Source organism: Eucalyptus grandis, chromosome 4 (assembly GCF_016545825.1).
Source record: "Eucalyptus grandis isolate ANBG69807.140 chromosome 4, ASM1654582v1, whole genome shotgun sequence".
Lineage (NCBI taxonomy): Eukaryota > Viridiplantae > Streptophyta > Magnoliopsida > Myrtales > Myrtaceae > Eucalyptus > Eucalyptus grandis.
This window is the reverse complement of record NC_052615.1, coordinates 9,357,502-9,377,812: the sequence shown is the minus strand read 5'-3', so window position 1 is coordinate 9,377,812 and position 20,311 is coordinate 9,357,502. Positions and strand designations below refer to the sequence as shown.

The following is a 20,311-nucleotide window of genomic DNA, read 5'->3' as shown; positions in this document are numbered from 1 at the left end:
CATTGCACCATCCGATTCCTTCTCGACGATTCGTGAGTGGTAGATTAACGTTTCCATCTATTCGAGGTATAAATAAAAAACGAATATAATAAAAAAAAAATATGCAAAAAAAAAAAAAAGGTACACCAAGAGAAGAGACATGGCACGAATATACAAAATGTGAAATTTGACCTTAAAAAAGAAAAAAAAAGAAAAAAGAAGGAAGGGGATAATATAACAACAGCATGTCATTCAACAACACGCGCTGGATTTCGATCTGAATCCTGAAAAATCGACTCTTTCCTTGTCCGGCTCTGCGCCCTGCCCCGCCATGAAAATGATTACGTGAATATCAGCTCCTCCTCCTCCTTCCTGCTCCCTATATATCCGTGATCTCTCTCTCTCTCTCTCTCTCTTTCACATGTCATCAGCGTACGTTCTTCTCCCGGGGGCGTGAGGTTGGAGGGGGAGAGGGAAGCAGCAGGGGGGGCGTGGCGTGGCGTGGCGTGGGTTTGGTTGGATTGCAGCCCGACCCACGTCTTGTTTTCCTCCAGATATTGGTTTTTTATTCGTTTTCCTAGGAGATAATGATATGCCCTTTTCCTGGGAGCTTGCGTGATGGGAGCAATGCGGGCAGACGTGAGGGGAGGAGTAATTGGTGGAGGTCGGTGACAGCTTCGGGACTTCATTGACTTTCTCCTTCTGGACCAGCGAAAGATTCCAAATCTTCGTCTCCATCTCTGTATCTCCCTCGCTCTGTCTCTGCTGCGTTGAATTGCTTCTTCTTGGATCCGTTCCGAGAAAACTGGTGTACAGGGCGGAAGAGGGTGTTTGGTAGATGTGGGTATGGATCTGTGAGTGCATTCCTAATGTTGCTGGCTTTATTCGGTGGCGTTGTGCTTATTTCATTGAGGGAAGACTGTTCATAGGTTCGAGTCGTTGTTTGGTGTGTGAGTGTGTGTGGCGTGATGGATCAGACGAGACGTGATCTGGAAACTGGTGGAGGCTTGAATCAGGCTGATTCTGGGACGAGGGAGCATTCTGAGCATTCGGTCGGTGAGGCTGATGTTGTGATTGATTTAGAGGATGGTCCCATGACAAGTGCGCGAGTCGGGCAATCGGAGAATCGAAGCAGTGATTTGGGTTCAAGCGGGGTTCCCGTCGAAGTGTCTGATAATACCATTGTGGTTCATCAAGAGAGAAGTGATGGGTCATTTGGGCAAATGGGTGATCAAGGGACGAGCAGAAGTTCTGAGAAGGACGGTGTCGATCAAGGATCGGAAGCAAAGGAGGGCGGAGAATTGAAGTCCGAGAAGGTAGTGGAGGAGGATTTAAAGAAGAATGTCTCTGCAAAAGGGGATGATTCGTATCTGATTGATGTCCAGTGCAGTAATGTTGGTGGTGGCCGCGGCGAAAGCGGCGAAGGGGAGAGAGTTTGCAGGATTTGTCATCTGACTTCTGAGCAATCGGTGGATGCTATTCCGGGGATGACGATGGATGATGATATGACTTCTGAGACGTCGAGTATGGAATTGATTCAGCTCGGATGTGGGTGCAAAGATGAGCTTGGGATTGCGCACAGTCACTGTGCCGAGGCATGGTTTAAACTGAAAGGGAATAGGTATTAATTTAATTTTCGAGCTGTGATTGAACATTTCAATTTTTCATTGAGTCGTCTTCTGAAATGATATGTTGTTATGTCTGGAATTGAATTTATCCATTCTGGTTGCTGTTGTGTAGTCCACGCTGCATCTCTTTATCTGATGGTTAAAATGCCTGTTTAAAAGAGTGTCATTTGATTTTTCCCATTGGAAATCTCATATGTCGGATTGAAGGTTTCTTTCGAATGGGCTCTTCAAGTTATTATCCATGTATGCACACGGATATATATTATCATTATTTTAGCATTTTGACTACTTTCTCAGCTACTTGTGAATTTTTAATTGGACTCAAGGTGGAGGTGGAGATGAAGGAGGAGAAGGCAGGGACATGGGAAGGAGATTTTGATTTAACTTTTGGGGTTACTTAAACCATCTTTCTATGGTTGGCTTTTTCAGCTTGCAATTCAGCCTGCAGTGCTAGAAACTTGTTTCTGAAATCACCAAGGGTAACATTATGAGATTGGATGGTGTTTTTGTTTGTTTTTCGATTAGAGCACTATAACAAATAGACAGACATTGCAGTACGCATTGTAAAATTGCCGAATAGGAGCTTAGCATGGTAAGTAGTCGATGACATGGTAGCAGTAGGAGGTAGATTAGGTTCACTTTTGCGCCACTGTCTTATGAAATAGCTGTTATTCCATTCGGTGAGACTAAAAGGGGTATTTGCCCAAATTACATGGTGCTGAATTGAGTAACATAGACATTCTTATCCTTAGATAAACGCATCGCAGATCTACTGACCATACTGGAGATTAGAGCTTAGCATGGTAAGGAGTTGATGATTTGGTAGCAGTAGAGTTAGATAAAGGGGGTTTTTGCCCAAGTTACATGGTAAATTGAGTAACATAAACGTTCTTATCCTTAGCTATAGTTACTGCACATCTACTGACCATACTGGAGATAAGAGATCACCTTACACCATCGAATATTTCTAGAGTCTTCTCATGATGCCCTGACAAAGCGGCATTAGTGAAGACTTTCCAGGATCTGGTTCTTCTAAGAACACAATATATTTGGCCACAATATTAAGAGCATGTGCATGCTTTGTTATGAACTGGGATGGTCAATTGTTTTCTATTATTTTTGTTTTTGTTTTATTCTTTGGGATTAAGTTAAAGTATAGTTGGAGCAAGTAGGACTGTCAATAATATGGATTTGACATGTGAGGACACATAACTGCTTCTCTTTGACAATTCAACTCCTCGAGTTATGGGGCTAACCATGCGGCCACGGCACCATTTCCTTAAAGGATCTGTTTGCTACTTTGAATGGCTACTGATGTTTTGGTCCAATATAGCAGTCGATATGAGATGCTGTAATTGATGTGGGTATCTAGTAGGACAGGCTACTCTTTTAATTAGGCTCCCTACTGTAGCAGTTTGGTTGTTGCAATTTCTAATGTTAGGTATTCTCTGCACTTAGATGTGCTAGCCAGTACACTTGGCTATTTCTGGGAGTCTTTGCTTTTTACAATCTTTTATTTTGTTTGTAGTGTTTTTTTTCAAGTCACTATTGAGATGGTACTAAATTGCAGTCAGTAAAAGTTGTATATTCAAGAAATGAAATACTTTATTGCTCTTCTTCTGGATTAGTGCATTTTATAGTAGTAGCTACTGCTTGTTATTTACGTCATTTATATCTACTTCTGGATAATCCTGGTTCCTAATTTTAGGAGACCTGCACATGCCTTAGAGATTCCTGATGAAGTGTGCATGATCACAATTTGCCAAAAATACAGAAAAAGTTTTTCTCTATGAAAGAGACAGAGAAGAAGTGTTTGTTTCCATGTGTCCAAGAGATTCCAGATGAAGTGTGCAGTTCATGTGTGCTTGTAAATCAAGCTTTTGCATTTTATCTCATAGACTCGAACTATCCTTTTGGTTCAATAGCGGAACATATTGCTTGTACTTCAAGGTTTATGAAGGGTAAATTGCTTTAGAATTCATCCTTCATCAATGACTTTTTCCTCACTGCAGGTTCTGTGAAATTTGTGGTGAAACTGCCCAAAATATCTCCGGCATCGGAGATACTAGATTTATGGAGGAGTGGAACGAAAGAAGACTTACTCTTCCCAATATTAACTCGCCAGAAAGAGGAGGGTGTTGGCGGGGACAACCGTTTTGTAATTTCCTGATGGCGTGTCTGGTGATAGCTTTTGTGCTCCCATGGTTCTTCCGTGTAAATATGTTCTAGGAGGTGGTGTGGGTGATCGTAGAGAGATTCTTTACATTCTTGGATATCTATACTTGTCACCACACGGTGCTGCTTCTGGGGTCACGGCACGGACCGAGCTATCGTTAGTCTCAGCAATTTCTCCGCGATTTCTTCCGCAGCTTCCGAACATCAGAATTGCAACATGGATCGACTCCCTTGATCGACATGATATGATTGCGGTGATCTGGGTTGGTATACTCTTGAAATTTCTTACATTTTGCAGGGGGAGCTCGACAACAATGCCTTGATTCACGAAAAACTGGAAAGTTGCTGCTTACAACTTGATACATCGTCTCCTCATGGATTTGCCTTGTTACTTTTGTCTGTTCATACGCCATCTGTAGATATTGCAGTTCTTTACAGGATCATCGACAGATTTACGACAATTTGGAACGCAGCCTTTTTACCTTTCAAACTGCTTTTTGTCTGAATTTATATGTAAACGTCCGTCCTTCATCAAACTATGGTTGCTGCATTTTTTCGTGGACACGCAATGTTGTGATAATTTGGACTTTGGAACCACAACCCTCCCCCCCCGTACATGAAAGCAAGTACAGAACTTGCAATCTTGCTTGAGTTTTTCTGTTGACTTTCTGTAGCAAAGATCTCAGTCCTGGCAAAATTTCTCATTTTGCATAGAGGATTAAATATCTGAGAAATAACTGTCTTTTTAAATATCTTTTAAAGGAACAACTGAAATAACCCTTATTTTTAGCAGAATCCCCCAAAAGCGAACTGAATTGATCTCGAATCAGTGGTTCCCGTTGGATCTTCTAGGGAGCGGTCGGGTTCTTAATTCCAATTTATTGGAATTGGTGAATAGGTATGGAATTATTGATGCTGCTACATTGAAAAAAATCCTAAACTTTCTGTCTCTCGTCCTCCCCACATAATGTCTTTTCATGTACCCCGCAAATTCTCTCACTCCCCAAGGTGCTCTCTCTCTCTCTCTCTCTCTCTCTCTAGAGAGATGCTGACCTTCTCCCCACCTCTCCCTTTCACTCTCCCTCCCCTCACCCACCCTCCACAACCATGCCTCCACTCCACTCCTGCTCCACCTCATTATGCAGTACAGTACTCATCTGGGACCCTCTCTTCTCTTCTACTCATGCTACCTGACAAGCCATGCTTTGCCCTTCCCCCCCTCTTGCTCTCTCCCTCTCCCTCTCCCTTCCACCACCACGCCTCACTCTCCCGCTCCACCTTATCGTTGCTGTACTCATCCCTATCCCTTTTCTCGCCCTCTCACCTCTGCTCACCCCACCTGATGACGCCTGCCCCTCCTTCCCTTTCCCCGCCTCCTCGGCCAGTTCCATGGACCCACTCGAGAGCTAGACTAAACTAGTGGTTTGATTTCGTAGCTAGAAACCAATAGGCTGCTCTCAATTTCAGGGTGGGAATATCCGACCTGCGGGAATCGATCACACCTTTAGCCTAGGGATCCAATTTTTTTAAGAAAATGATATTAGGGACCTAATATGCAAAAGTTTAGGGATTTCTAGTGCTTTTATTTCATATATATGTGTGCATGGACACGTAGATAGCATGTCAAGAATAAAATGGACCAATAACATGATAGAAGTTATTCATAAAAAATAAAAAAGTACACGACTAACTTAAGTTGATTTGAAACTTTGTGCATCAAAATAAGGTGATCTCTTGCACTTAATTGGCTCTTACACTTTAGTTGGCTCTGAAATGACCATAGCATATTGCATTGGCGGTTAAAATGAACCAACCATAAATGTGAAAATTCACCTTGAATTTGAAGGGATGCTTGTAGATACCATAAGATATTTTGGGATTTTAATTCATTAATGTAATCTTTGTTGATTTATTGTAACCTTGTACATGGTCAAGTTCTATATTCATTATGTTGTATATTGAATATGATATTTTCTAATTTAGTTCGGTGCCTATAAATAGGCCATGGATTGTATCATTGATGTTAAACAATCTATTATCTGTTTGGATAAATTTTTACCTTTTGTTTAATCTAAATTTTACAATGGACGCAGTGGATGTACTTTGATTTTTTTTTCAACCCTAAATACTTAAAATTTCACAATATACAAATATTAAAACATAAATTCATATATATTTTTTCATTTTTTTTCTGAAAATTGGACAATATTTAAAATTGTGGTTGAAACAATGAAAAGCAAAAAAAAAAAAATTAATTTAATTCCAAACAAACACATCATTATCATTCTTCTTCATTTTTCTATTTAAAAGGCTAATTTGAATCTGTCTTGGCAATTGAAGAGCCATAGGGGTGTGATCCTTCTAGTCACTTGGAAACTCCTCATAAATACTTCTGTTGATACTGACTTCATTTATTTTGGATTGGCAAATGTTTGCGAAAAATTGATATTTGTAGGATTAGCAAAAAAAAATTAATTATGAAACATTTGAATAATCATATGAAATGAATGTTTTTTTTTTTTTTTTTGCTAGAACTAATATGAAATGAAATTGTTGATTACATGTTTCGATATTAATAGAACTGTTAGTTTATTCATTTGCACATGGCTACAGCATTCATAAAATAAGTATTTGAGAATGTTTGAAAACAAAAGAAAATGATTTGAAATATCTAAAAAGGGGTCTTTTTTATTATTATTATATATAACAATGTAGATTACATTGGATTGACACATGTACAACATAAGATAAGTTCACCTATTGTAATACTTTTAAAGAGGAATTTCTAAAAATTTGTTTCGGACAATAGAACCTTCTTGTTGAGTTCAGTCAATTCTCAACATTGATAATTCAAAAAGAAAAAGGAAAGAGGGCTTCAAGTAGTTATAACTTACGCCTTATAAGCACATTTGAGGTGGTATGCCAAATTGAATATAAGTTACTGCTCTGTAATTTTGAAACCCTATCGGTCATAAGTTCAAATCCATCCAATTACTCTCCAATCTTAGAAAATTCTAGTTTTGCATTGTAGGTTTGACCGATGTGCTTGGTGCAAGATAACTTGGACTTTATTCAAACTTGCATATGATTTAGTGGTGTTGATGATGATGAACTCACTCAAATTGAATCATAGTTACGTTCGGACCAAACGTCCCAATTAAGGGTATGGAAACCATATGACAATGCTTCCTGGCCAACTTGGTCTACTTCTATTGATTTGGTTCATAGCCTATATGAAACAAATGAAGTAGCAGATTGGATTGCGAAAGCCCATCGAGAGAAAATCCTCCTATCAAATTGAATTTTGAATTTGCCTCCTCCTATTTAGAAATCTTTTTATGTTTAGAAACTCAAGCTCTATGTTATCCTTTCCTTGGTTGATGAACGAAAGGCAAAGCCTTGACTCCAAAAAAAAAAAAAAAAAGTCTGACCACGTTCATCGATTAGATAGAGCTTAAAGCGATGAGCGGGTCAACCCAACGCACCAATCCCGGGTCGGGTCATCAGGATAACCCGGTCCGTTCTGACCCGCCCGACGGCCCACGCGCCAGCTAAAAACCCTAGCTTGCTCCTTCCTTCCTTCCATCCCCGATCGCCACTCCTGCTTGCTCCCTGTTCTGCACCGTCATGGTCTCTCTCTCTCTCTCTCTACTTTCTCTCTCTTCTGTGCTTGTGCTTGTGCTGTGCTGTGTGTGTTGAGGTTGTGATGGGTACTGATGGCATGGGGAATTGCAGGCGTCGGAGAAGAAGCTGTCCAACCCGATGCGGGAGATCAAAGTCCAGAAGCTGGTCCTCAACATCTCCGTCGGCGAGAGCGGCGATCGCCTCACCCGCGCGGCCAAGGTACACCCTCTCTCTGCCTCCCGGTTTTCTCCATTCCTTTGTACCCTCGTTTTCCTGCCGACCCAACAGGAGACCCATCTGTTTTTTCAGGTCTTGGAGCAGCTCAGCGGCCAGAGTCCCGTCTTTTCCAAAGGTCAGGAGTCCCTCTGCAGACCTCTTGCTACTGTGTATGGTTCTATGGAAAATGGGTTCTCGTTTTGATTCGTAAAGTGTTGTCCTTTTTCATGTTCCTGCGGGTTTGAAATCGATGGAAACAACATAGCATAGCAAATTGAATTATGGTTATACTAGGGGAATTTAAGATTCTGGAAAAAAATTTGAATCCACGGAAGCGGTCGTGCAATCACAGACAAGATCGAGTCGCTGTCAATGAAAAGAACAATGAGTAGTTTTTTTTTGTTACTGAGTTAATTGATTTCGACAGCGAGGTACACGGTGAGGTCATTCGGGATTAGGCGTAACGAGAAGATTGCTTGCTATGTCACGGTGAGGGGAGAGAAGGCGATGCAGCTGCTCGAGAGTGGTTTGAAGGTGAAGGAATATGAGCTCTTGAGGAGGAACTTCAGTGACACTGGCTGTTTCGGGTTCGGCATTCAGGAGCACATCGATCTTGGAATCAAGTAAGTTTGTGTGTGCTCCTTCTGTTTCTCTGCACTTGTGTAGTTTCGAACAAAGATTCCTCCTTTGTTGCTTGGTCTTGCGTGATAGGAAAAATTTGTAAACTTTCTTTTTCTGTCATAAAGTGAAAACTTACATGTTGTCATTTGTATTGATGTTATGGGCTTCTCTACATTCTAATACAATATCTGGGATGTTTGGTTCTGAATGCTAATATGTGGGTTCTAGGGTTGCTGTTGTACAAAGTCTATGGACTAAAAGGATGGACAATGTTATAGAAATTTCACATTGTACAATTAGTGTTTCTCCATTTTGGATTGTACTGATAAAGCCACTGCAAGTGCCATGACTTTGTAAAGCAATGCCATAGCTTTCGAATTGATTACTTTAAGTGTCAAGACTTTTGAGAACGGTCATTTTGGTGCTATAACTCTTCGATCGTTTACTTGAGTGCTATAACTTTTAAAAACCATTTACCATAAGTGCTGTCAAGTGGTAAATGGTTGTTAAAGTTATGGCACTTAAGTAATCGCTCCAAAATGACTGTTTTTCAAAAGTTGTGACACTCAAATGATCTATTGAAAAGTTATGGTGCCAAAGTGAAGGTCATTCAAAATTTATGATATTAGTGGTGTCATTTTCCCCCTGAAACTGTGTTTATGATATTCATGGTGTGATTTTCCCCCTGAAACTGTGTTGTTATTTTGTCTGAAAATGATTTATTCTCTTTTTAGGTATGACCCTTCAACCGGTATTTATGGCATGGACTTCTATGTGGTCTTGGAGCGCCCTGGGTACCGTGTTGGTCGCAGGAGGAGATGCAAATCTCGTGTTGGAATTCGGCACAGGGTTACAAAAGAGGATGCCATGAAATGGTTCCAAGTTAAGTATGAAGGTGTGATCCTTAACAAGTCTCAAAACATCACGGGTTAGGGATACCGTATGTTGAAGGATTTGTTGGGTTTTTTTTAACTGTTTCTTACCTGGTAATACTTTTGTATTGGGATCTATATGTCCTCTGTAGGGTTGTTTGAGATGGATTATAGGTGGAGGTTCTGATAATTTATTGTTAGACTCTCATGTAGACTACCTTTTGGTCTTTTCATATTCTTAGCAAACGGTGTGTGTCAGATTTTATTTTTGCCCTTTCATGCCACTTCTGCCCTGTGAAAGTATGTATAAGTAGTCCCTTCAGCTGAAGTGTCACCCTTCAAATAATTAACGAAATACCATGTACCAATGCTGTTCGGATTACAGAGAATCTGTGGAATTATTTGAGAGGTCGCATTTGAGGTATTTCTGGAGATAGATATCTCTTAATCTGAATGGGAAGGTGGTGCTTCATAATATAAAAATATCCAACAATTAAATGAAAACAAGAATTGACTAAATTGAAAATAACCAACAATTCATTATAGATAACAGAAGTCGCTCTTACAGCTAAGAATTGTGCAAGTTTTACCTATCAAGGACCCTGAATTTACAGACTATGGAATTATGTGAGGAAGTGTAATCTCGGGTGTACAAGAAGGAACAAAGGGGAGGCTCAATTGCATCCACAGTCAACTATCGAATGGTGATTATCATCTCCTTTAATGGTTTTAAGAGTGAGATTGGTTCTGTTACTGGAGTTGGTGCTTCAGGATCTCAGTAGCTCCACAAGTTCGTTCTTCTTTAGCCTTGAATAGCTCCTAACACCTCTAGATTTAGCCAACTCCTTGAGCTCTTGAAGTTTCATCTCTTCTATTTTCCGTGAAGTGGAGTCATTGCTCCCGGCTGAGGCTGGCGATGCCTCCTTCCACTGGCCTTCCTTTCCCTTTGGAGCCGATGGAAATGGGATTGGAGATTTCTTGACAAAATTGGATGGTGGCCTTGTTAACTTGATGTCGGTCACTGGTGAGGAAATGTGTTCTTCATCCTCTTCTTTCTTAGGGAAGCTCCTTCTCCTTGGCTTTTGCTTGTTGCCTCCTTTTAATGAGACTTTTTCTGCCCGAATAATCACAATTAATAAAATAGAAGATGACAGAGGAACTATTTTTTGTTTCATTTCGAGCATGAAGGGCCAGGATTTCTCATTGAAATCAAGTGAGATCGCGAGAGAGGCAAGAGAGAAGACTGCAGTTATGCATTTCCATACTGGAATTGGACTAATACCATACACAAGTTTTGTAGATCAGTCACTGTAAGCGTTACCTTTGGCTTGCTTCCTTGATCGGCGAATGATCTCCAAGACCGATTCGGCCGCAGGTTTATCCTGATTCGGGTCGGTCCCTTCCTTCTCAGTACTCACCGACTCATTTGAGATCGAAGATTGTATCCGTCTGAACAGAGAGATTATCTCTTCCTGTTTGACAGAACTAACATTTTCGTTGGAGGAAGGGGAGATCTCCGGCACATCATCCCTTTTTGTTGATTGGCTTCTTCTAATTCCATTAGGACTTGTCTCGGTATGCTCATTTCTTGGCCTAAAGACTGAAGTAAAATGTGCATTCTCTGCCAAATTCAACAGGCTGCATCAAGAAATGACCTCTTAGTTTCTAAGTTTTGATGCCAAGCACTAAAACTAGGATAAAAAATGGCGAAGGTAACCTATTACGGTCCAAAATAAAAAGAGCTGGAGAAGCTTGCATTTTAACACGCAAGAAATTGGACTACCAATTTTCTTTGAGATTTCAAGGTGTATAGACAGATAGGGGTTGCGACTTTACTGGGTATTCTATGAAATGTCTTGTTCTAAATGTTGAAACCTTGTGGAAGATAGTCAATTGCTTTTCTAGTCCTAGTGAATTTAAGAACATATTGAGTTGCTGATTAAGAGTGATCCACGCTGTGATCTGCAATATTTAAAACATCCATCTCGTTCTTCGAAGACATTCCTCTCGCTATGAAGCTATCGATGCACCGATAAAAAGAACTGAGATTGCAGGAAAACTGGAACCGGGACTATAGAAATCGAGAATACACGAAACTAGAACTTCAAGGACAGGTTTGGTTGAATTTGTTACCTTTAGGTGAAAAAAAGCGGTTTTGACCTTGAGTTGTTGCTGCTTGATGGAAGCTACTGAGGCAGGAAACTGGACGATGACGCCAGAACGCAGGTTCAACATTACTGCATCCATCGCTGGGTCATGGAGTTGAGATTTTCTTGATTCGCTCTACATGCACTCAGTATTACTCGTCTGTTCTCAGTGGCGACGCTTCTGTTTGTGGCTGTTGCTGTCCGCTTCTATCGGACGGAACATATTTGGACCACATCTTTCAAATGTGAGGGCAAGGCATGTATGGGCATTCTCTTCGAATCTCAACCACATCTTTCCCAAGTTGCTCTCTACCGTTTATCTTGAATCTCTAGGCTGATCAGTCTTTCATGTCAAGTCACCAAGAACATGACAAAGTTGATAGCATGTTATACGGACGAGCTATGCCTTCGCTCCTCATTAGAAGAAACTCGAAATTAGGTTATAACTGGCCGAAAAGTTGGTTGATTTGTGGATCACCGATCTATCTTCTGAGCAGCCATTGCGTGAGTTGTCGTGTGAACATAGAGGTCTTGCGAACTGGCTAGATGGGATCAACCGGTCCCCCCCATTACAAAATTTGAAGTGGGACTTTTACATAATAACTGACCTCTAGAATCTTTAAATACATAGGAAATGTCACGATTTGCACGTCCTGTGGCATATCACTCTCTATATACCTACACAATAAAACTGGTGGCGTGTTTGGATTGCGATAAAACGTGTAGACAGGGAATCATATAATACGTCCTCATGTTCTGTTATATTTCATGTTGCCACCAAATTGTTTCATGAGGATGACGTACAATTTTTGGTAAAATGTATGTCTCGGAAGATGTCAAGTCATGTCAATTTTGATTTTTCGAGGCACAAGTTTTCTTGAATAACTTTGTCTCATATTGGGTTTGTATTTCCATGTTGTGTCAAGAATCGACACTTTTATGTAAGATAAAAAATTGTAAATTTTTCTGCATGAGGCGATCCAAACCCTTTCATGTTTAACGTGAAATGACTGAAAATGAGCCAAATAGCCTATTTAGATTTAAGTGGGGGTAAAACTCAACATTCTGTGACTTAACTTGTATTCCTAATATTATTTAATATATGATTGGTGGAGAAAATTTGGTATTCCCCTTGATTAGTCAAAAGAAGGAATATAAAAGCAACGAAAGTAAATTTGAATGTGACATATAGTTAAAATAGAGAGAAAAATAGATTTTGATTCCATGCATCGCACATTCTAATGTTAATTGTTCAAGAAATACAGGGAAAACTCTTTCTTTCTCGTACCATTTTACAAGTACACAAAGCCAGGAATTTTTGGGATAGTGAGAAAAAATGTCTCACCTCTACATATCAATTCATGAATACAATAATCACCCTTTCTTTAGCAAATTTCCAACATCATAAACTCGGTATTTCCCAATCTTCAAGAGGCGCAAAACTGCAAAAACAGCTTGAGATCCTTGATAAACACAAGCCAACACTCGCGACAATTCAACAATCTATAGAACTGCAGCTCTGGGAGAGGTCAGCATCGGATTTGCTCACGAACGGATCGATCTTCACCCAGACGAGAGAGAAGACAGAAGCCAGAAGCACCGACCAGAGAACCACAATGGTCGGAGTCCTGTTCTGCCTACCCATGAGACCTTTCAGGAATGGATAGAGATGAAGAATCACCCAGAATGCAAAGAAGACCTTGCCAAAGAGGGGTCCCCACGCCTCATAACCTTTGTTCAGCGCATCGGAGAACCCGGCAACGACACCCACCATGTTCACGATGAGAAGAGTGGTCGGGGGTATCAGCAGCGTCGTCCACTTGATCATGTAGAGCTCACCAAACTCCGCGTCGTCGGCTGCTTTGGTAGTGACGGTGAAGTTGGTGTCTAGGCCAGCTAACATCTTCAGGAATCCTTGGAAGACGGCAAAGAGATGGGCTGAGACACCTCCAATCACCCAGAACTGCTCGTTACGCCACCAGTCCTCAATGCTCACGCCACTCCATCGCAGCTCGAGCACACTTGTGACGATGATGGAGAGGAAAAGACCAAGAAATAGCACGCTTGCCAAGTTGGAAAGCTGAAATAAAAATTTGTCAGGTCATTAAATACATGTAATGTATCAATCAACTTCTGATAAGGTTGCTGACTTAACAAGCTAGAAGATACAGGTGAGACAGTGACGGGAAGAGAGTGAAAGATACTTGCACCGAACCGACGCGGTTGTGTGTCCTTTTGTTTAGCTCATGGTTATTTTTCATGCACAGATTCCTTCTACTTCTCAAATCCATGGGAACGTGTTCAAGACGCTTGTTACAGAAACCACATTTTAAGGAGTCTTTCAAGAGGTTGAGTGAGATAAATTACCGTTGGAATGATGAACTTTCCAGTAAGGAGGCAGATCGCAGGAATTGTGCAATAAGCGACAAGAGGGAGGGATGTGAATGGATAAACGATGGTGTTTATGTACGCCAATCTTTGAAGCCACTTGAGGCGGCCTCCGCCAAATCCATACCAAAGTGGACAATGTCTACTCAAGAATATTTCCACGGAACCCAGAGCCCATCGGAGAACTTGGTGCAGTCTGTCTGACAAATTAATGGGCGCTGATCCCTTGAATGCAGGCCTTAAGGGCATGCAATAGACCGACCTCCATCCTCTGCAGTGCATCTTGAACCCTGTTAAGATATCCTCAGTAACCGAGCCATATATCCAACCGATCTGCAAAACGAATAAATAGATTTAAGTCAATATCAATGGCAAAACTTAATGGTGGGTATAAGCATATAAGATCCAGAGAATCAAAAAAGGTCGCAATTTGAATGATGCAAGATGATTGAGAATATGTTCCTCTGACAAGGAATTGAGAAATAGCCAAATTAGCTAGTGAGGCGCAGGAAAAATAAGCAGCATGACGCAAAATGAGGAGATAGATTGACATGATATGCCATGCGAGTACCTCTTTGCCCCATGCGGTCTTCTCTTCATAGCCACAGCTAATGACATGAATGGCTTCTTTGATCAGCATAGACGGATGGGCAGATTCAGGAACTCCTCCATTTGCCAACAGCGTTGACTCAATAAACACAGTGGACAAGCCAAAAGTTTTCTCAAAGCTCATCTGAGAGATCAGCATTGATCTCTCATGCTCATCATAATCTGTCAGAGAAGGCCAAATAAGCATCGACATGCAAAAACCAACTTGATTTTCACAGATACAGTTACATTTAGATTCTCTACTTACTGTCAATCTCTCCAAGGTTGAAGATGGCGGCATTTAGGTCTTCCCTTTTTGAGTCTCGGTAAACTTCTGAGAGATCTTTAGTGGGCTTCTTTGAAGGGCAGCAACAAGAGCAGCAGCCACACCAGGAGCATGATGAGGAGGGCTTTGGTAAATTCGGCATAGAAGGGGGTCCGTATCCGTAAAGTGCTTGCCTATTGAAAACACATCCTGTCCCGACATAAACTGGTCCTTGGATTCCATCCAGCCCTTTCATGTTAACCTGATAAAACAATAGAAGAGTTGTGATCGGACCATCGTTGGAGTTCATGTTATGCCATAGAAACTAAGCTCCGAAGCATTTTGACCCCCATACTAAGTTGACTAATCTTGGCTATTGTGTACACCAGTCATGAACTCGAAACTCAACTCCTAAATGTGTAGAAGCAATGTCAGTCTGAGTCCTATCTTAGAATGAAGCATTCACAATGATTAAAAACAAAGCTCAAGTGATTAATTATTTTCTCAAATTCTGACTCCTAAAATGTAATATTTTCCCAAGACACGTGACATGATATTATACAAGTATGAGGTTTCTGAATAGCTCACTAGTGGATAGTTAGGTTTAGTAATGCAGATACAAGCAAATGCCTATTGACATCGTATAAGAATTGGCTAATTAAATCAATTAGAAAAGTAGTAACGTTTAGAACTCACATCAAAGAAAACGGTATTTCGGTTGGCATATCGATCACTGCGATCGATACCATCAAATCTCTGAGGGAACTGCACATAGCACAAATTTCTACCAACTTGAGGATCCATCAGGAAGCACATTGCTTCACGAACAGCATTACTATAGTTGACATAATGATCGCAGTCAAGGTTGAGGATGTACGGAGCATTTGTCAGAATTGCAGATACTCTCACCTGTTTATTCACGATTTTCAACATAAGTAACTGGAAAGGTATTTAAAAAGCAGAGTGTAATCAGCAGAAAAAACTGCTATACCAGAGCATTTTCCGCTCCGGCCTTTTTATGATGTTGGAAACCGGGTCTCTTCTCTCTGGAAACATACACCAGCCGAGGAAGTTCATTTCCCTCGATGTCGTGGGCTCCACTACTTCCGAGGAAAACCTTGAATGGTAAAACAGCTATGTCTCAGAATAACCATTTTTAACACTGTACAGCAAGTTATGAAAGAATTTGACAGAAGAACAATAAAGTCTCTTTTTAGACAGTTACAAACGTTGATCATTTGCTTAAACAAGAAATCTACCATGCCAAGAGAAGATGATTTTTTTTTTGGTTGACTTCTTATCTTGAAATTGTTCAAGACAAGATAAAGAGGAGACAAAATTCGGAAATAGGTCGCTTCACCTGAATCATTCCAGGGTGGTCACGAGAGTTATTTCCAGGCCAAGGTGTCCCATCCTGCATAGACCAACCTTCCTCCGGCGCTTTCTGCGCTTTTGCTACCAAAGCATTAACTCGAACTTTGAACTCCTCATAGTCTCTCTGTTGCCACATATCAAATACCAAATGAAGAAAAGAGTTAATTAAATACGATTCAAAGTTACACTATGTTCATTCTGTTCATATTTTGAGCTTTGAATTGACCCCATCAAACTATCGAAAGCAGGAACATGGTGAAACTTACTTTCATTGCTCTTCGTTCCTTCACAAAAGAAGGCTGAATTTTATCCTTCAAGTAGTCAATCTTCTGAGAAAAGTAGAACTCAGGCGCACGGGGCTCAATCGAATACTTTTTGCAGAAAGGTACCCACTTTCTTGCAAAGTCGGCCGTTTCAACAAGAGACTCGAATGAGAGCATCGCAGCACCATCATCAGAAAGATAACAAGAGACTTTATCAACAGGATAGTCCACAGCAAGGATGGAAAGCACTGTATTGGCAGTGATCAAAGGTGGTTCTTTCATTGGATCGACTGTACTCACGAAGAAGTCGACAGCAGCAAGCTCTGAAGGTTCACCTTCTTTTTCATACCTATTGTGGGAATGAACAAAACAAATTCTAAATCTCACTTTCAATATCAAGTTTGAGAGCTATATCTATCTTACAAAAGCAATTAAGGATTATCTTCACAAAGTCACCAAATTACAGTCAGGTGATATTTTTGTGACTTCATCAACTTTGACTCTGGATGATCTGAAAACAAGAAAAAAGCTGAAACTGTCTATTCAACAGAGACCTATGTTTTTGAAGTCCAATTTCTAGTATAAACCTTGAGATACACTGTTCTGTAGATTGAATGATCAGCAAAGCGTGTTGATTTTGATCCAGTGTTTAAATTTAATGGCTTTAAGAAGTTGACGAACATCTCTTTGTTATGGGGGTTAAATGCATACCTTGCAGATAGTCTGTCAACATGAGTAATCCTATTCACGGGAGACCACTTCGGGAACTGATCCAACACCCATGAGTATGCGAACCAAATCTCACATATGATGGATGTAAGCCACAATGGATAGGCGCTGTCAACTGGATGTGTCACTCGGTAATGGAAGAAAAGTGCCAAAATGATCAATCGCATTATTATTACGGTTCGGTATGGTGCGAGTTTGCTTTTGGCAATGGGAATAACGGTCGAGAGTGGCTCTGAAGCATCAGCAATTCTGCAAAAGCAACCGGCATAATCATGGAATTGTTAATCTATTACGAAAGTTGTAAAAGAAGTGAATCAGCAAAATCTACAGAAAGCATGAGAAAAAAATTTAAATGGACTATGAAGTGATGTTACCATGTTAGCATGATAATAACTTCCTAGATCAAAACATGGAGCTAATTTTATGTAAAAGTACACTTTATATTTAGATCTAACACTCACCAATCTGACAGTCACAAGAACAACGAACATAAATAAGAGATAGCTAATATACTAGGCCCACTCCATCCTATTGCTGATACAGGCAACATTAACCACATAATAAACGAAAATCAAGCGACAACTATGTTGTGCGTTTTCTTTGAAGCAATTTCTGCCAATCAATGATGATCAATCAAGAAATCCTACTCAAAAACTAACTTAAAAAGTGTCTATTCATGGACCAAGATTGCTGTTTAAACTAAAGATCATGAAATTTTTTAAGCTGTTAAGAATCCTTAATCCTAATTCCGAACTAATCATCCTTTTTGGAGCCTTCGGATCTTATTAAGATTATGCTTTATCTCCACCAACTTGTACATGACATCTGTTCTTTCATTAACATCGCTGATTTCTTAGTACTCACTGCTTCTCTTCCATCTGCTGCTCTGGTGGAACTTGAGCCTCTTTCTCAGCCTTCGTCGGGGCCTTCTTCTTCTTATTCTTTTTGTCCTTCCAGCTCTCCACTCTATTCTTCCAGATAGGGTTCCCAGTCTCATCATTGTATTCTTCAAGAAAGTTATGAGACAAGATAGTTTCAAATACATTGACATTAAATAGATCTGTACAAGCACCATATCAAACATATCTATCAAAATTTCCTTTATAGTAGCTAAGTACATACCACTATCCAACGTAGAAACACTGCTGATGTGTCTAGCATGAATCCCTGTGTCCTGCAAGAACCAAAATAGATGTAATCTTCGCACTCTGAACCTTTATACCCAACTAAGATGGGGGCATAAATTAAAGCTACTAAAAGCAAATGATTCACTCATCACATAACTGGTATTAGAGTCAATTTGATTTGCTCTCATCTAAAAGTTGAAGACACAATGACCAGAGCTGCCAAAAAAATGCTTATACCTGAGGATCATTGAGTTGAGCTGCCATTGTCGATCGACTTCCCAATTCATTTCTCTCAGCATCAGCCATCGAGTTCGCTGAATAAAAAAGAAACCATTGCAGATAAGTTAAAACCATGTCATGTTTGGAATGCTGATACTCTCCATCACATCACACACAACACATTCCAACTGGTGTATATATAATTGCCATCTGATAGTTCAAGCTTCTACATTAACTCATCAAAAGAGTTACCAACATGAAGGCAGAAATTGATGAGCATTTTCTTTCCTCTTAAGTTCTGTCTGTCGGTTTTGTTGATGAAAATCGGAGCGATCAGTGAAGACAAAGTTTACATGGATCTTTGACTTGATTGCAACTTGCAATAGATACATTAATAGGGCCTAAGACCAAACACAGTCACAAATTCTTCCCTAACCCATTAGAGTTTCCCATTTCATCATCATAATCAACCCAAGAGATCTCTCCCAGAGCAACATTCAAGTCTTACGATAACAAGAATGCCATGACTGAGCAACACTCCTAACAAAATTAACAAACAACACCTAGAATACATAAATAAAACAAAATGAGGAAAACGATAAGTAAAGTATGGTTTTGTCCCATCAAAACTAACCTCAGAAAAAATAAAGAAAAAGAAACGAAGAAGAAGAAAAAGCAAGAAAGCAATATAATACCTTCAAATGGAGTGCCACAGCGCAAGCACGCTTTTTTTCCTTCCTTAATCTCATATTCGACACAAGCCTTGCAAATGGCGAAGTTGCACTCTTGACAAGCCACGAAGACCTCGCCTTTCTCATCAACCCCAACAGCCTCTCCGCAAGTGTTGCACAGGGGAACCCCAGATTCCATCATGTTGGCCAATCTTCTCGCGACCCAATGAGTTCTTGGCGATACCCAAGTGGAGTATCCTCGTATTCTTTCACTTCTTTATATGAGAAAGTGAGACGAGAAGAGGGAGAGCGGGAAGGCTCTGTGAGAAGGCGGTGGATCAGGGACTCATCGGAATGCTTAAAGGAGATGGTATGGCGGTGGTTGGGAAGGTGAGGAGGGTGCGATGTTGGTGTCATTGTGTTGAAGCAGAGAGAGAGAGAGAGAGAGGGAGCAGAGGTTTGGTTCGTGATGCAGAGGAGGGAGATGACATGAAACTTTCGCGGGAAGATGAAGGAAACGGTTCTGTTGGGCTGGCTACATCTTCAAAAGCGACTCCAAGCTCGTGGACGGATCATAAGAAATGGAGAAAAACCAATTGAGAAAACTTATAATATCTTGAGTTGAGTATACTCAACGAGTATTCTAAAAATCTTATTATAATGACCAATTTAGCATAAGCAATAGTTTTTTTTTTTGTTTGGTAAAGATCTAATCTGGAACCTCTCAACTTCCTCGAGAATTTCAGCAGGTGGTTCATTAGCTCCTTTGGTCTTGTCAACCTCAATTCCCTCCCACGAAATCAAAGTCTGACTAACCGATTGAAGAGTTTGTTCTTCCTTCCCTCCTTCAGCCCGGAGAGAAGTATAAATCAGACTCTCCAGATGGCCGGGTGCAGGGGCAATCGATCGTTCCCTAGATGGCCCTATTTCCACTCTCATTTATACTAAAACACCCATTTTTTCTAGTGAATTTATCGAAATGCTCTCCCCCTCCTCTCTCTCTCTCTTCTCTCTTCAAATTATTGTTCTTTTTTAACTAGGTTAACCCACCAACTACCTTTATTTTTGTTAGCTCTATCGTGAATTTCACAATACAAATGCTCCATTACTTCCAACAAACTATCCTTTTTTTTTTTTTTTTCATGTAACTTACATTAACTTTGCCTAAGAAATGTTGTCAATTCTAATTTAGGGCGGCCCTATTTTCACCCGATTTTTAAAACATTAGTGAACTTACCCTCCCTCTCTCTCTTCAAATTCTTGTTTCTTTTATAATCAGGCTTACCCATAATTTTTTTGATGAATTTCACAAAACAAATACTTCATCACACTCAACAAAATATCATTTTATCATCTATCTTACCATAACTCTGCCTAGATAATGTTGTCAATTTTAATTTATGGCACTATATTTTCAGTCACAAG

The 20,311-nt window shown here is 40.3% G+C and overlaps 4 protein-coding genes across 4 annotated transcripts; 2 read left to right on the top strand and 2 right to left on the bottom strand.

The window, feature by feature from the left end:
- The first annotated feature begins 237 nt into the window (after positions 1–237).
- On the top strand, positions 238–4,376 carry LOC104440891. Its single transcript, XM_010053878.3, has 2 exons — positions 238–1,600; positions 3,620–4,376. Exons 1-2 carry the CDS (start codon positions 948–950, stop codon positions 3,834–3,836), a joined length of 870 nt encoding a protein of 289 aa, XP_010052180.1. The 5' UTR covers positions 238–947; the 3' UTR covers positions 3,837–4,376.
- A 2,897-nt stretch (positions 4,377–7,273) lies between these two features.
- Positions 7,274–9,497, top strand: LOC104440890 (60S ribosomal protein L11-1). Its single transcript, XM_010053877.3, has 5 exons — positions 7,274–7,412; positions 7,518–7,625; positions 7,716–7,758; positions 8,050–8,245; positions 8,978–9,497. Exons 1-5 carry the CDS (start codon positions 7,410–7,412, stop codon positions 9,174–9,176), a joined length of 549 nt encoding a protein of 182 aa, XP_010052179.1. The 5' UTR covers positions 7,274–7,409; the 3' UTR covers positions 9,177–9,497.
- Positions 9,498–9,625: 128 nt separating this feature from the next.
- On the bottom strand, positions 9,626–11,362 carry LOC104440889 (SAP-like protein BP-73). Its single transcript, XM_039310680.1, has 4 exons — positions 11,276–11,362; positions 11,040–11,077; positions 10,437–10,753; positions 9,626–10,229 (listed from the first exon to the last, which is right to left on the bottom strand). The coding sequence occupies exons 1-4, from the start codon at positions 11,360–11,362 to the stop codon at positions 9,883–9,885; spliced, it is 789 nt and encodes a 262-aa protein (XP_039166614.1). The 3' UTR covers positions 9,626–9,882.
- Positions 11,363–12,456: 1,094 nt separating this feature from the next.
- On the bottom strand, positions 12,457–19,180 carry LOC104440888 (cellulose synthase A catalytic subunit 8 [UDP-forming]). The gene is given in 13 exon segments (NM_001302716.1): positions 12,457–13,342; positions 13,630–13,983; positions 14,222–14,421; positions 14,507–14,765; positions 15,200–15,412; positions 15,495–15,620; positions 15,864–16,001; positions 16,144–16,489; positions 16,852–17,118; positions 17,734–17,875; positions 17,992–18,043; positions 18,234–18,310; positions 18,911–19,180. Coding segments are annotated over 13 exon segments (2,937 nt in total). The 5' UTR covers positions 19,089–19,180; the 3' UTR covers positions 12,457–12,757.
- Positions 19,181–20,311: the final 1,131 nt, after the last annotated feature.

Bases quoted from the DNA above. Each gene is read 5' to 3' on its own strand.
- LOC104440890 (XM_010053877.3), top strand. The intron at 7,759-8,049 runs GTCAGGAGTCCC...TGATTTCGACAG, and splicing joins GAGTCCCGTCTTTTCCAAAG to CGAGGTACACGGTGAGGTCA. The intron at 8,246-8,977 runs GTAAGTTTGTGT...TTCTCTTTTTAG, and splicing joins CACATCGATCTTGGAATCAA to GTATGACCCTTCAACCGGTA.
- LOC104440889 (XM_039310680.1), bottom strand. From the start codon at position 11,362: ATGGATGCAGTAATGTTGAACCTGCGTTCTGGCGTCATCGTCCAGTTT. The intron at 10,754-11,039 runs GTTCTTAAATTC...TTCTTGATGCAG, and splicing joins CTTAATCAGCAACTCAATAT to CCTGTTGAATTTGGCAGAGA. The intron at 10,230-10,436 runs GTAACGCTTACA...TTATTCGGGCAG, and splicing joins ATCAAGGAAGCAAGCCAAAG to AAAAAGTCTCATTAAAAGGA.
- LOC104440891 (XM_010053878.3), top strand. From the start codon at position 948: ATGGATCAGACGAGACGTGATCTGGAAACTGGTGGAGGCTTGAATCAG. The intron at 1,601-3,619 runs GTATTAATTTAA...TCCTCACTGCAG, and splicing joins TTTAAACTGAAAGGGAATAG to GTTCTGTGAAATTTGTGGTG.